Genomic DNA, 16,347 nt, shown 5'->3' on the forward strand with positions numbered 1-16,347 from the left:
ACATGGACAAGGAAACAGATCTTCATGGGGCTTTTATTGCACTCGTCCCATTCAAAAACAATGAACGCAAGCAAATATACAAAAATGTACTAATATTGCGTCGTGCGGGGATACAGGCGAGAATTCTCAGTTTTTTCTGTTCACTTTTTTTAACGCATTCACCCTCCCCTAGGTGGCGCCACCGTACCAACTTAAGCACGTAAACGCTATTCCGCTAAACTAAAACACGCTGTCCACAACGAACGTTTGCGGCACAGTGACGATATTCCCTTAACCCCCGCTATCGCGCTAACGCTAAACTATAACTGTCTTTGTGTCTAATAACAACAGCGCCGATGTCAACCGCCTTGAGCGGCCGGAATCTGCGGAGTGCCGGCGTCGCCTGCGAAGTGTTGGCAATGTTGGCTTCTCCGCAGCGCAAAGGAGCCACCTATGACCACGTGACGGCGCTCGGCGAATAGCGTTGCTGGAATCATCGAAGGCAGAGCGAGCGGCGTCCGCAAAACAGTGGCGCAACTCTGCTATCTAAGTAGCATATACAGTAACCCTAACGGTCCCTAGAATGCCTCGATGCGCGCGCCCCCGCTTAGAGTGCTGTCAGCTTTTGAAAGGGCAGGTGCCGCCTCCTCGGCCTTGGCGGCAGCGTGGCCGCCATTTTGAATCCCCCGCCCGGCCACTTGTGCGTGGCGCGCGTGCTGTTTTTAGGTCGGTGCTCGTTTCCCTCCAGTTTTATGCGCTCGCTACCGTCACCATGGCCGGGTGTTGCGTGCCGCAGTGCACCAATCATTCCAGAAACGCTGGGAGTTGTATCGTTTAGAAGATACGAGGTTTCTTTCGACAGCAAAAATCAAACGTGACAAGCGGCATCCGAAGAACACATTATGCACTTGCAGCGTAAGTTTCCGGCCGGTATTTCGAATGCACATGCAAGGATAACTTCTGCCGGTGTTAACGTAGCGTAATTAATGGACACACTGATATCAGCTACATGCTTAAAATGCTTTGGTCCACGCGTGCATGAATCCTGTATTTTTCTTCGCAAACATTCTTTACTGCACGTGGTTGGTCCTGTATCTGCCTTTGACTTTTTTTCTTTCGATATTTTTGTGATTTGAAGTGTATCATGGAATATATTATGCGTGTTTGTCTGCAGATCAGATCCTTCTTTTTTCCTAATAATAATTATTTGTTAGAATTTACGTCCCAAGAACCTCGATATGATTTTGAGAGGCGCCGTATATAGTGGAAGGATCCCGAAATTTTGACCATCTGTTGTTCTTTAACGTGCACCTAAATATAAGTACGCGGGCCTTTGTCATTTCACCTCCATTGAAATGGGGCCGCTGCGGCAGGGATTCCATCCCGCAACTTTCGGGTCACCAGTCAAGCACCATAACTAAAACCACGGCGGGTTCTTGTTTATATGGACAGTCTCGGCTGGAAAATGTTCGTCCCCGTCGCCGTCATTCACCGTATATGTATAAGTATGTATATATATAGAAAAGCCACAAAGAAAAATAATTAAGAAATTCTTTCCGACGCGCGGAATAGAACGGGCGACCTCTCGCTTTGCAGCCCGTCGCGTTATACGTTAGGCCACGACAGCACCGTCCTTCGGCTTGCTAACGGCAAGCTATTTATATACACCATTCAGCATGCTTTCTTAGTGGCCACATAGATGGCGCAACGTGCGCGCGTGTGGCGCGCTTTAAAGATCGTCGCCCCGCTCCCCTGCTTCTGCGAACGCCGTTGCTCTTCGCTCTACAGGGCGTGGTCGCTTTCGTGCGCTTATCTCGAGGAAAGAAGGGGCGGCCGGTGGGGTGCTTCGCTTCGCTCGCTGCAGCGGCCGCGTTTGCGAAAGGAGCGCGCTGTTCAAACAGAAATAAGTAACAACTGTGACAATTAGTTCGCGCTCGTCTTGTGTGTACCTGTTCGTTCGTTTCGTGCGTCCTGCTTTATGTTTGAGCAGTGCGCTTCAAGTGTCGAGCTGTCACGCATTAGTTCGCGCTCGTCCTGTGTGCGTTCTTTTCGTGCGTCCTTTGGGCTCTAGCGACGCGCTGGCAATTTCGAGTTGCTTTCCGTTTTTTATATTCCTTTCCGTGTTTCAAGTGCGCTTTCTGTGCTGGTCTGATGCCCATGTATGTATGTGTGCAGTTAAATGTTTTTTATCCTTCCCTGCTTCAGTGTCTCAAGGTTACATTTTCGTCCTGTCTTAAAGGGCCCCTGACAGCCGATTTTTAGTTTGTGACATTTATGTTGTAATAAGTAGGTCTATGTCTTGTAATCACGGAATGACACCGTAAATCCTCCAACGTGATGTCTAATTAATCCTAGCAGCGTTAATTATGGCCATTTTTAGTGTAGGTTCAAAACGCGCGCCGAAAGAGGATAAGAAACTAGCGCCGCGCCGCGGCGGTCGCGCCTCGGGGCACGCGTGATGACGTGCGCTCAGTATTGGGTGACGTCGGCCACGCGCTTGTTGAACTGCCAGTTGGAGAACACACACACGGAGAGCTCACGCTGCCTGCCGACACGTACCGAAGAAGGAGAAGGTGGGAGGAGCAAAGAGCAAACATGTTTCGCAATATACCGTGCACCGCGCATATTTCTGTCTGTGACGTCGACAACACTTGCTTTACCTCTGCAACGTCACAAGGGGCCTACGTCTACGTCATACTAGTGGTTATGTTGATAGGAGTTCAAAATTCAGATGAGCACTCAGGCTTACTTTAAAACCAAATTAAAATATCTTAAAGGCAACGCTCGTTACTCACAATCGGTCAGAAGTGCCCCCGCATGCAGGACTATGAAACAACACAAGCATCTCGAGTTTCCAAATTCGGTGTCAGGGGTCCTTTAAATAATTACGCAGTTCCTGTTTTTTATTCATTTACGATCACTGAAAATTGACTAGTGGCAGTTGTGTTTTATTGTGTAATTTGCATTTTATTTGTGTAATTGCTTCTGTCAGCGCAGCATTAATGCGCACAAATGAATGGCCTGTACACTGGATATTAACGCGCGCACACACACACACACACACACACACACACACACACACACACACACACACACACACACACACACATTCAGTATCTTATTTCTTTGAGCAAGCATAATTTATTTATTGATAATGTAAGCCCTGAAGGCTCAAACAGGAATGCGTATACAAACAGTTCTCGCGAAGCGTCTATACAAAGAAGACGCATGAAAACAAGAAGAAGACGGGGAAGCATTGTGTACGTTATGTCAGTAAAAAATACAAGAAACGAAGTCAAGTTGTACAATGAGTACGTCATGGAAAACCAGTTGATAAAATAAAAACTCACAGGCTCCCTTGTGCGTTCGCTTAATACGGCTCGAAAGTGAAAGTCATCTTCTTATTCTCAGTTTTTTGCGCACAAAGCGCGGTTTTGCACTGCCTCCAAGATCGGAGGCACCTCACCTGCTTTTGCACTGCCTCCGTGATCTGCCCACTTTTGACCAAGCTACGATGTCATGTGATAACGGCATCATATAACGTCAGGCAAAAATTTGTGCAGCCATGATGACGTCATATGGTGACGTCATCACGTGACGATTTCTTGCATCCCGTGTCCCCAACGTCGTGGTACGCTAAAGCCGTAGAGGCGGGACGCCGACGGCCAAATTTCGTGTTTGATGAGGCATTTAAGGCTTTCGCCTTAAAAAATACGTCCGCCACGGTGGTATAGTGGTGACGGAGCTCGGCTGCTGACCCGAATGTCACGGGTTCGATCCCGGCCGCGGCGGTCGCATTTAGGAGGGGGCGAAATGCTAGAGGCCCGGCCCGTGTACTGTGCGATGTCAGTGCAGGTTAAAGAACACCAGATGGTCAAAATTCATGAAGCCCTCCACTACGGCGTGCCTCGTAATCATGCAAGTAAAATTCCAGATGATAATAATATTAATAAAAGAGAAATAAACGACGCCGTGCATCTGCCGCTCAAAGTGTAAAACAGTATTGGAAACACTCAATAATATGTGCATGTAATTGGGCATGCGAGAAAACCTGCAGATACAGAAAAAGAAACTGCAGATACAAAAAGAAGAAGGAAAGCACACTGATGCGGCGCGCATGCAAAGTTTTACGGCATACTACTCAGCAACGTATTCATCGTTTTGATGAGGACTCAAGGTGCAACTCGAGTGCCGATACAGTAGCAGCTACAAATTGTGAGCGAGAAATGTCGGCAATAATAATGATAAGAAGCTTTCGTTTCATTTTAGCAGGATCTTCGCACCATACTGCCCCTCGGCCTTTTATTCTGTGTACAATATGTTTAATGCCATTTATAATAAACGAGTAAATTGTTTGCAAACTTAGCAAAATGAGCCACCTTAATCGCGCTTAAGTAGCTTCGCAACACTAAATTGTGTGTGTTCAGATAGACATACTGCTGCTGCTGCTGACATGTATACAAATACTTTAAACGATTGTTTATGTAGTTGGAATGCAGAACTTACTAGAAAATCAAGTAAGGCTTTAGACTTTGTCGTTTCCGGCATAAGGAAAAGGATTGGTTTTCAACATAACAGAGTCTACGTCCACCTCTAGCGCATAACACATGCACAGGCTGTCAGCTTACATGAATTACGTGCTTCCTTAATAAACATTTAGGCAACAGCAGCAATAAAAGCTGCCCAAGCTTCAAAAAAGAAAAGAAAAAGAGAAAGCTCACTAGCGTGCACTTATTTCCGGACGTATCCGCGCACCGCAAGCGCTTTGTGTAGGGCGTTTCGCATGCTGCCGAGCTGCGGCGGGATTCGCAATGGCGGCGGTCGTAGCAGACGACGCGCCTGTCCTCACCCTCAGCGGAGCGCGCGGGCATCAAGGCACCCTAACGGTCCCCAGTCCGGCGCGCCATCTCTCGGCACGCAGAAAACGAGAACATAATTCGCCTCTCTCCAACAAGCGCTCCCTCCGCGTCGTTCGCTCACCTAAAGTATTTCTTGCACCGTGGTCGAGGCACACGCCGATGTGGAGGCTTTCGTTGGGCCGAGCTTGAGGGGCGCAAACGGAACACCGGGCGATGACGGCTGTTACGGAGTCTCCGTTGCTCCGCTTTTCTTTGCTTATCTTGCAGTGACTCGTTGCGCCTTTGAAGGCTTTAAGTGTAATGAATGCTCACTGAAGAAGAGCTTGCAGATCAATACGTCGTATACGTGCCGAGTTGGCTCGACAGTGTTATATAATATGCCACGCAGAATATTTATTATGCGCAAACAAATTAATTCTCTTGTAGAACAGGCTTTTTGGCGTGTTGTATAGGATTCATTTCGAAAACATTGCGTCAACATGAGGACGCGAAGAGAGATAGAATGGGACGGGCGCTGTCCCGTTGTATCTTCCTTCGTCCTCGTGTTGCTGCGCTGTTTTCAAAATGAAATTCATTCTTGGCCGCGAGATCGAGCGGAGTCGCCACCTGGCGGCTTCTGACTGAACCGCGCCTAGTGTGGATTGCTCCATGCGTCGTCTGCTAGCCACGTTGTGTTTGCATGTGCGCGTACGTCATGCAGGTCCTCAAAAGGCGGTTTGTTCCGTTGCGTTAGTGCAACTTTAACCGCTCGTACGTATGACTAACGCGACGTAACGAAGCATTTGGCCTTGATCGGCTGTATATGTACTGCAATAAGATCAGTGAGTGCACTTGTCAAGAGTGCTGTGTGTGGTCGTCGTACCCTCCGTTCACGAGAGTTATATCAGTGTAGGTGCCGCTCTGTTGTTCAAGCGCATTGCAAAGTGCACTTTGCGTTGCCCTAAAGATGAGGAGTATTAAATCTCATGTGAATATAGCCTTTTAGCGGCTCAGTGGTAAAAAAAGGGGGCTCTCATGCACTTGCGGGTTGTGGTTAGGTGTATAACTTCGGGACAGTCGTTTATAGGTTACGCGACGAGCTTTAGTTGTCTATGGTCCTGGTCCCATTACACAGAAATATTTCTGTCAAGTCACGTCTGACACTTAGGTACTTAAATTGTCCCCTAAAAAGAACAGAAAATGGAATGTACGGAAATCGCAAAACTGAGTTGACTTGCGCAGTTTTAACATGTGGCGAAACTTATACAAGAACACCCGCGTACTTCGATTAAGGTACGCTTGAAGAGCCCCGATGGTCAAAATTAATCCAAGCGGCGTACTTTACATTTATGTCGCAGTAATTTCACGCGAAGCCACATCGTTTTTAGGGGCGAAGCTCCTTATGCCGTGGGTCTGTCCATCCTCCGTTTGTTTGTAGCGTTGTAGTAGCCACCTCTAGCTCGTGAGAAGAGCGCGTTCTGGCATGCAGTAGAAGAAGAAGACGACGTTGACGAGTGAGACTCTCGTGCGTGTTCGCCTGTGTAGCATTCTTTCTTCTTTACTGCGCGCGTTCTGGTATGCAGTAGAACAAGACGACGACGTTGACGAGTAACACTCTCGTTTGCGTGTTCGCTTGTGTGGCGTTCTTTCTTCTTTACTACGTCTCGTGTTTTCAACGACACCCGAAGACAATATTTCAGAAGTAACGCGCCATGAGGCTCCCTCTTGGCACGCTTTCTCTTTAGCTCGGAGTCGCCAGATGGAAGACAAGGCTACGGAACGGAGGGCACGGAAGGCGGCGGCAGCGCGCGCTCGCAGACAGAATCCTGAGGTGAGAGCCCGCGAGGCCGAAGCTGCACGTCGACGCCGCGAAGCAGATTCCGCCGTTCGAGCCCGCGAAGCCGAAGCTGCTCGACAAGCTGCACGGCTGCGGCGCGAAGACCCCGCCGTTCGAGCCCGCGAGGCCGAAGCTGCTCGACAAGCTGCACGGCTGCGGCGCGAAGACCCCGCCGTTCGAGCCCGCGAGGCCGAAGCTGCACGGCTGCGGCGCGAATCGGATCTTCAAAATGTGAAGGACAGCGGCGAGAAAGCGCGCGTACCGGCAGGCAGAGCCCGAGGCGAGCACGTGAAGTGGCTGCAAAACGCATCAGGCGGGCTCTGCCCGTAGGCGCCGACGCATGCTTCCAGCGGGACTTCCTTGATAACAGTTTCAGCCATAGTTGCGGTGTGTGCAACAGATTGTGGTTCTCAAACAATCTAGTCACAATATCTTCCATCAAGAAGGACCACGCTCGCGCCAATGCCATCGCCGTGCTGCAGCGCGAGTTCGCTTCGCCCCACTCATCATCATTCACCACGTGGATATGCTGTGATTTTTTGCTTTACATTATCTTGGACGTTTCTGTTGCGTTGTAATAGATTGACGGAAAGCAGTGGACATTATTCGCGTGAAAAAACGTACTTTGGTCCCGTGAAATAACCGGGCCTTTGTTCCATTCCTGTCGTGCAAGTAATTAATCGAAGAAAGTTCCGTGCTGTAAAGTTACCTTTGTGTACTGTTACTGGAATAAAAACAAGCGTGTGCGTGTTAAACGTCTCCGTAGCGCTAAAGCGCTGTCAGCCACGTAGCTTTCCTCAGTAAACCTATCAAATGTTCTACATTGGAGAACTGAATAAGAAATCCGGATGAATATTTGAGCACGCAGTGCACAAAGTGCTATTTGAACTCATCGTGCAGGAATACGGGCTTTCTTTTTGTTGGGGGGTATCCAGATGAAGAAGTAAATACTTAATTCAGTCGCGCTACAGCAGTGCGTAGTAGGTGGAACACAAGCTGAACATGTACAAATAAAACAACAAAACGTCATCCATTGCGAAAACGCCGACTGTTGCCGAAGGAGAGCAATCCCGTTCGTTGGCAGAATGCGCTTCTCTCACAAGTAATAGTAACGTTCGGCGCGCTTCGTGCTTGAATTCGGGAATGAAGAGCGCACATATTACCAGAAAGCTGCAGTCAGCGCATTCTGTTTGCCGGAAATTGGGTCAAATCGCTCACAACAAAGCGCTGTTGTGTGCGTTTGCGTACGCGCCGACGACCGCCTATCCACACTGGCGCGGCGGCGGTGCTGCCACCTGTAGCCTAATCTCGCGGCGATAGAAGCAGTAACACGGCCGGTCTGGAGGCGCTCGCGCGCTCGCTCGCGAGCGCGCGCCTCCGACCGGCCGTGGCAGTAAGCACCAGAACGATCGGCGGGAAGCCATCTTCTAATGCTTTCGTAATGGGGCCACTCTCCGGCTGTTGTGGATAAGATTTAGTTTTATTCTACATAATGATCTGCTGCTTATAATGTTTATGCGTCACTTTAACGTCAGGAGTTTTCGCAGCTTTGTGGCTTTGTGTCGTCGCGTGACAGACAGGCGGTGTTAACATGTGGCCCGACAACGGTGCACAATCACAAATAACTTATTCCCCCTTTTTCGACCTAATAGTGAATAAGCAGTCTGCGCATATCCTTGTAATACGGGGTGTTTTCGCAGTTTTTAGCCTTTCGCGTCACAGTACAGCGGGCATGACGCGATAGCTTTCGACCGATCACGGAGCAGTGGTTGCGAACTTAAAACAGAAAAGAAATTGCAATAGTTTTACGTTATAGCGACATTGGCAGCAGACCAGACTAAATGTTTTCACGCTTGGCGATGCCGTAAACATGTACGTACGCATAGGCGTGCGCACAGGGGGGGGGGGGGGGCGGCCGCCCTCCCTGATCACATAAGAGGGGGGAGGGGCGGCGCGAAATCTGCCCCGCACATTGACCCTTCTAGTCACTTAAGAGGGGGGGGGGGGGCAAAATCTGCCCTATACATTAACTTAGTAGGGTGGGGGGGGGCGCTGCGATGAACCTTCGCCCCCCCCCCCTGATGGGGAACCCTGCGCACGCCTATGTACGTACGTATACGCAACGCGTTGTGCAACGTGACGTGAAGTTCGGCAGCATCTTAAAGGGGTCATGAAGCACCCCTTGGGCTTGTTGAAAAAACACATCCTGCGGAAAGCTGGCACGGCTATGAACTGCTCTGCCAAATACTACAGTCGTGCGCGCCGCGTAAAGGCCACAAGCGGAGCGCGAAGTTGCCGTTTCCCCAGGCGCCCTCTTTTCAAACAGAGGCCGGTTCTCACACTCGTCGGTGGGCGGGGCGTCTGGAAGTTTACGTCGCAAGAGACATAGCATGCTTATTGGCCGATAGCCGACGTAAATCGAGAGCGGCGTTCGGATCAGATGCGCTTCTTGCCGCGGGTTGCCGCCACTTGCCGGCGCCGCACTCCTCAGTACACGGTAGCCGCATTCGCGCAAGCGAATCACAGCGGGAGAGCGATCGCGTTTCATGACGCGCACTGACGTAACTTCTTTCCCCCGTGTCATCCCTCCCTGTCTAGCTTCGAGTGCGCTCGTCGGCACGAGAGAAGAGAGAAAGCGCTGGGAGCGTGCGCCAAACCCCCGTAACTCCGCTGATTCTTCACGGATTTGAGAAATTTTTGCGGCAATCGATTCGGGAGGCAGTAAACTCTGATACTAAGGTCATTAGATTATTACTTGGAAAAGTGGTTCATGACCCCTTTAAGAAGCTTTCGCATGGGGGCTCCTATCTAAATACATGTCAACGAAAAATTCGTTTTTCTTAACTCCTGCATCTTTAAATAAAGTGTCCTTACGAAGCCCATGTGTTCTTTTATTGAGGTCGCCAATATATTTTATAAAATGTGTGAAAACTAGCAATATTTCAATAACGAAACTATACAGTTTTTTTATGACTGTATAACTCTATTGGCAATGAAGAAAGATGTCTCAGCTTCGTGAATTACACATGTAATATGTTAATCTGTAAATTCACACATTAAATTTCGCCGCCGTAGATGCTCTCACGGATCCAACTTGTAGAACTGCAATATGCATTCGTTTTAATGCAGAGTTACAATGTAATAAACTCGTTGCTTCAATCTTTTATTTTTTTTTAGATGACGGTTTTCTTTTTTATTTCTGTAAAAAAATTCAGACCTTGCATCAAAATTCTACTTTCTATAGTCACTATAATTTAACTTTCCCTCTCGAGTTCATCCAATTTCATTCCAGTCATCCCGGCAGTCTTTTCAGGAAACGGTATTTCTGCGTTTTACATGTATTTGATTAAGCGGCATCGGAGTTGGTCCCGAGCTAAAGCTCCCTCTTAAAAGCACTTTCTGACAGTGGCCTAACGTATAGCATCAATGTAGTATGGACGGTGCCAAATAATAGCAATTCCTGACTACGCAGCAGCAATACAGCATGTATGTAGTATCGTACCTGCTGTGCGACTGCAGCCTAAACTAAGCGTGATAGTAATTATGACAGCGTTCCAACATTTGTTTACGCGCGACCAGTGTCTTTACTACACGCCACGCGTTTTACAGCGAAGCAGTATATCATATGACTCGGATCCCGGGATTTTTTCGCGTGTGTCGATAGAAAACCATTCGACGAAATGAAGCGAAAAGTGTCTATCCCCGTGAAAATTACGCATGCAAGATGAAATGATTTCCCTCAGCTCTTTTAAACGCTTGGCTAATACAAAATAAGAGTTACACATTCTCGGCGAAAGTATTAACTCCGGCTTAGTATCAGGGGCGTAGTCAGAATTTCTTTTTTTTTTTTTGGAGAGGGGGAGGGGGTTACAACCACCCGTGCGTGCGTTTGTATGTGCACGTGCATATTATTATATACACATGCAAAAATGAAAAATTTCGAGGGTGAAAGGGATCCCCTCACCCCTTCTGGTTACGCCAATGCTTAGTATCGTTCACTTTATCCCCACAGCAATCAGCCGTGACATGTAAGATCGTAAAACCAGCAACATAAAGAAGCGCGTCTACCATTACCTCTTTACTCAATGTCCTCCACCGGTGGCGTCGTTAGAATTATTCGTTTCAATAAAGAAAAGCACAAGACAAGTGTCAAAACCACGTGATAGATTATAAGGCGTGTGAGAACAACGCGAAGCGCCTACTGTTCGCTGCATACGTTTCGCATGTGAAGAACCCGCTTAGCATCCGACTTCATTTGTGCTGTAACAGCGCTGTAGGAATAAGGCCATGAATAATTTAAGGAAACTCTCGAAACGCAGCGTGAATACGATGTTAAACTGAATTTCATTGTCTTGTTCTCAATCATTTCATGTAGTGCATTGCTCAATCGTTCGAGGCTACGTCACATTGGTCTATCGGATCAGGGCTCATACCACAGCTTCACTGGCCAACTACCTTCACAGCGTGCATTGAAACCCTACATTTTTTTTTTCCTGCTTTAGGTGGTTATATATCACATGAGTTCTTTTCTATTATCATACAACAGAAGAACAGAATGTTGGTCGGGTATATCACGTATTTATTGTAGGTGGACCGGGAAGCGTTGCGGCACGTGCAGTCGATTAATGGCGCGACTCTACTCCGCAACTGTGGAAGCAACTATATTCATAAATATTATTTGAGATATTTAATTTACTGAAAAGTCCTGCCTTAGCTGCAAGACATACTCATACTCCCATATCTTACCTTGTCTTTTTGAGGCATCTCTTGGCTCATGGCATGTTCGATGTTTTCGCGAATCGCTTCGAAGTCCATCACCGTTCCCTCGGCAAAGCTGCTTTCTTGAGCAAGCGTTCCTTGTCTGAAATGCAGGAACACAGCCGAAGACAGAAAAACAGCTACATTAATGTAGTCTAACCTAAATACACGCATTTTCTTGTTCTAAATACGTGACACAAGCTTGTTTCACAACGGAGATACTTCCCTACACAAGGAACTTGAAGTGACTGAGCGCGTTCAACCTCTTGAAAGCTGAAGAAAACTCTCTGGGGGACGGTATTTGTCGAAAACATTCGATCCTTGAAACTGATTAAAGTCTTGGTCTCTTCCTCTCTCTCTGCGCGTTGCGGAAGTGCACAGAGCTTGCTACGTTCAAAACATATCTTGTAAATAAGTATACAACTAGAAACGCAAACGAAACTGGAGGTGGTTCCCTGCGGAGTTGTTTGCGCTTCGCCCTTTTGCAGTACGAAAAGCAACGGGTGGGTACCTGCGCTAACCATTAAGGTGGGAGCGGTGGGCTGTGTCTAGATGGGCGATAACGGCTTTGTCGGATTCCAGGAACGCCTGCGGTATCTGTGGTAAACAACAAGCAGGAGCCACCACGGTCGCCCATCGGGTCTCCATCGTTCTAGGTCATGCACTCACTAGGCAGAATAAATCTCTCATTTTGCTAAGCATTTCTAGATGCTACTTCTTAAACACGTGAAACGCGAAATAAAATAATGTGCAAAATGTTCCAATTGTGCCTTTATAAGTTTCGGTTCTAGTTTCTAAAAAAAAAAAACACTTTGTTACCAAAGCCAAGGCAGCCGAGCCAAATCAATCCACAACTGTCATGGCGGCTTCTACAGTGACCAGCTTTGTTGATACTGGTGAAAAAACTAATATTTTGAAAGGTGACAGATCTACCAGTACCACGCCCGTAATCAGTGCCGGCAGCCAGACGTTTGCTAGCGAAAGACATCCAATTTTTTTGTTGTCAGCGGATTACAGCCGCCGCGAGAAGTACTATCGACCAAGTAAGTCCTTCTTCCATATATCGGAATGGGGCCTTCAGTTTCAGCTTGCGTTATTTGCGGAGATGTAGAGTGAGGAATATTTGTGTTGTGTTTTGAAGCAAGAATTTCATTGCACTTACTATCGTGTAAAGATCACGTGCGTACACAATGAATTGCGGCTAATAGAAAGCAAGTATTAGCCGCGGTTCTGATGAGCTGCAAACTTGGTGGGTGTTTTCTCTGAAGTGCTGTCCATAGTGCCGTGCGGAGTATGATGGTATGATACGCATCGTCGTTTTTATCATTTGTTTACTTTCGTCATTCCAAATGTTTTTTTTTTTTTTTTTTTTTTTAGCGATCTGGTTCTCTGCCACTGCGGCACGAAACGATGTTCGAGCATTCAAATGCGCGAATGGCGTATGATCTGTTGTCATGCTGTGTACGAAGTACTACATTTGTTTACATTGCGCATGGTACTAGATATGTCGCTTTCATTCATATTTCATATGCACGTTTGCTTGTGTGAGAGAAATTTCTTATTAGTTTTAGATTACTATTGAATGCTACTGTCAATCACAATGATTTAGAGAATGCGGAAGGCAACAAAATATACGAAGCCTGTGAGAGTGCGCACCATATGCAACTGCTTGTGCTATAAATTCTGCCTTCCGCACTTCGTAAATCGCGGACAATTTAGCTTCCTTCTGTAAATGAGGTTTTGACGTGTGTTGCACTTGTAATTACTTGTTCATAGAGTCACCCCTTCTTTTGAAACATGTTCCCAAAATTGCATGAAAAAAAAAAAAGATATTGCATGTTGCGATGGGCTACCTTTTACCTTGTTTCTTCTGACTGTATTTATCGTGTGTACGTTAAGCCGTTGAAAGTTACCTGGTACTGAATTTAAGGAATTTAGCGGCACATTGAAAGTCGTGTATTGTGGCGTGATGTTACAGACTGGTGTTCTGTGACACCACGCGCATAAATTGAATGCTCATGATAGCTTACCATAGTCTTCTTTTTATATTTCGTGCTTTTATGAAACTGCCTATCGCAAAACCAAATTTATGCAAGCGTCTCGTGTGATCTAACGTTTATCGGTGCCGCTAATTCATACCTGATCATGCCATCATTAAGCCATCTGCATGTTAACAGTATATTTCAGAGATCGATGTGCAATGTTAGGTTGGTCCTCACGGATAATATCTGTGTACTGTCACGTCTTTGTCTCTTTCTTTTCGTGTAAGGAAAAGTGTTGATTCATACCTGACTAAAGCAAGTATTGCTGCTTTCAAGTGCGGCACGCACCTACTTGCTGTACAGATGCTGTTAGCGCTGTCATGATTTCCTTTCATCTCTTTTTTTAGAGGGAATTGTGCTGTTGAAACTGTTTTCTTTTCCATCGTAAATCACTTGGGGTTTACGTGTATTTTAGTACTGCTAGTGGTGTTGTGATCGCGGTTGTGTTGGCCTTGTCGTTTATCAGACGGACGTTGCTCTACTGTCGATATGGCACATGTAGTACGTGTGGCGTCGCTAGACGCAGCGATGTTCGCTATTGACTTGTTTACAGCAGTGAGCATTCTGTTGTTATTGAATGACTACAAAAGAGAGACGAGTACGGTGTCGTGCCCGTAATCTCGCTTCATCGACATTATGGTCGCTCAGCTGTTTCGCGCGCAGACTCGCGGCGCCTACGTAGCAGCGCGACCCGATCGATGTCTTCTCCCGCTTCTTCCCTTCACTCCCGTTTTTGGCTGCTTTCTTTTGCGCCATCGGAGGTTTCCATGCTGTATCAGAAAGGAGGGGCCATGTTGGTAGTTCTGAGAGCTGCCGCTCACCCGTACGCTCCTTGAACGAGGGCTGCGATCGTTGTGTATATGCCGACTTCGCGAAGCGCCGCGGACACTCGTAGCCCGCTCGGCGAAGACCATCCCGAGAGCGCCGAGCTATCGTATCCTTGCTTCCTACGCGGTTGTTGGAAATTCAAAATGGCAGGTAGGAAAGTCGATAGCAGTTGCTGCTTTTGTTCCGGCGTTGTGTCAAGTTATCCGGCATCATTAGTTTCGTTTATCTGCATCGAACTGTTTTTGCCGCCAGCAGTTCCTTAATTTACAAGCGTTAATTGTGTCGTGACGATGTGATCGGTCGGCACGCATGTGACGATACGTGCAAGCTTTTTGTCATATGGTGTCTTCCAACAACACACACCTAGTTGGCTTATTTCCTTTTCATTTGTTTTTGTTGACGAAATGTCGTTTTTATTATGTCTTTTATATGGCTGCATTTTCTGTCGCTTGTGAGTGTTTTCAGACGGTATAGGCGGATTATTTGTTAGGTGTCCATTCCCATGTGCCATGTGTAATGTCCATGTGTAATGAGTTTTAAAAAAGCGAAGATGTAAATAAGAAAAAGCAAAAAAGGAGGGCTTGAACTGAAATTAGGAAAAAATAAGCCAGTTCAATTGGTCAGTCAATTACTTTAACATTGGATATCGTTTGACTTGATTAGGCTTGCTGTCAGTAGTAAGCATGACATCCACCTTGGCTAGCTCATTTACATATGTTTGTGCATGCTTCTCAGCTCCTGCTGATTCATAAGTCATTATGCATGAGACCAGCTCGTTGTGCCTATGTGAATGCTAAATCTGTATGCTAAATATGGTGCATCTACAAGTGGTTAGATTGTGCCCATTTGATAAGATGTAATATATGTGCATGTGTCGGATCCGGATCCTGTTTGGAAAAGTAATTCCATGACTAAAATGTCAAAGGCTGCTCGTGTTGATATGTGATCATAAGACAGAAAACAAAAACAAGAATGCGGGTTAAATTTCTTGATTCTTTATCCTATGGCTTGAGAGAGACTGATATATTTAACGTTAATGCTACCAGGCCTTAGTTATTTCCATCTAAACACTGCAGCTGGCATCTTGAGTTTTATGAATGCATGCTTGTAAGTTCCACAAAGTTTAAGGAAGTATTTACACCATGTGAACATCAATATACACTGACTTTTGTATCATTCTGCATCAGCAAAGGAAAGTCATTTAGTTCAACACATCCCTTTTATCACTGCTTCACTGTAATAGTTACCTGTATGTCACAAAGTGTAATTGTGCTGCTCAGAATAGTGTTCACACATATATATATATATATATTGTGTTTGCCTTCTAATCTAGTTGGTTACTGATACAGCCATGAACAAAAGTCTGACGACCACCATCGTAATCATCTTCATCATTCTCAGCCTGTTTATGTCCACTGCAGGACAAAGGCTTCTCCCAATGATCTCCACTTTACTGACCATAGATGTTGCAGAAAAAAAAAATTAATATTTAGTTAAATGTAAATAAATAAAAATATCAAGGCATAGAGCCAGAACTGAAGTGGTAAAGCCCATATCTGCACACTGTTTGGCCCATGCAGCGCCCTGACAAAATGTGAAATTTTTTGCTGATGTTTTGGTCTCTAAGCTTTTGCTCCTGAAGGTATAGTCACTGCACAAGATTAGCACAAGCAGCCATTTTGGCCAGTGGTCGTTTGTGCGGTGACTATACATGTTGATATCTATAAATTGCATACCTGCTGTTTGTAAACTTATTATCCACTCGACATTGTTTATTTTGTCTATATTAAGTTTGTTTCGAATAATAAACTGTTCAATGATGTAATGTGAAATTAATTCGCAGCTCTTGAAACAAAATATCTTGATACAGTTGGCGTGGTGTTCAATATTTTTTAAGCCCGCATGTCATTATTAGACATCAAGCAATTCATGTAAAGTATGTCATGTGAAATCTGGGAAATCCTACACACAATGATTTTTAATCACTCTTTTTTTAATGTGCACATCTGTGTTCATGACGCATGTCGCCACCCTTCCAGATGTCGTTTTTTTTTTTCGAAAAAGT

At 46.2% G+C, this 16,347-nt stretch overlaps 2 protein-coding genes across 4 annotated transcripts in view; one reads left to right on the top strand and one right to left on the bottom strand.

Annotated features, from left to right (window-relative positions):
* LOC119403493 (pancreatic triacylglycerol lipase) overlaps nucleotides 1-12,030 on the bottom strand; it is a 45,449-nt gene extending 33,419 nt beyond the window's left edge. Inside the window, exons 1-2 of one of the 2 annotated variants that reach the window (XM_037670432.2) lie at nucleotides 11,934-12,030; nucleotides 11,401-11,515 (exon numbers count right to left, since the gene is read on the bottom strand). In XM_037670432.2, the coding sequence (XP_037526360.1) occupies nucleotides 11,401-11,469 (69 nt within the window). In that variant the 5' untranslated portion in view covers nucleotides 11,470-11,515; nucleotides 11,934-12,030. Of the gene's footprint in view, nucleotides 1-11,400; nucleotides 11,543-11,933 lie in introns of those variants that run through there. The other variant, XM_037670427.2, reaches the window with a different exon arrangement.
* Nucleotides 12,031-12,235: 205 nt separating this feature from the next.
* Nucleotides 12,236-16,347, top strand: part of LOC119403507 (RUN and FYVE domain-containing protein 2) — an 80,830-nt gene continuing 76,718 nt past the window's right edge. Inside the window, exon 1 of one of the 2 annotated variants that reach the window (XM_037670447.1) lies at nucleotides 12,236-12,455. In XM_037670447.1, coding sequence (XP_037526375.1) covers nucleotides 12,272-12,455 — 184 coding nt within the window. In that variant the 5' untranslated portion in view covers nucleotides 12,236-12,271. Of the gene's footprint in view, nucleotides 12,456-14,165; nucleotides 14,389-16,347 lie in introns of those variants that run through there. The other variant, XM_037670439.2, reaches the window with a different exon arrangement.

Source organism: Rhipicephalus sanguineus, chromosome 1 (genome assembly GCF_013339695.2).
Source record: "Rhipicephalus sanguineus isolate Rsan-2018 chromosome 1, BIME_Rsan_1.4, whole genome shotgun sequence".
NCBI lineage: Eukaryota > Metazoa > Arthropoda > Arachnida > Ixodida > Ixodidae > Rhipicephalus > Rhipicephalus sanguineus.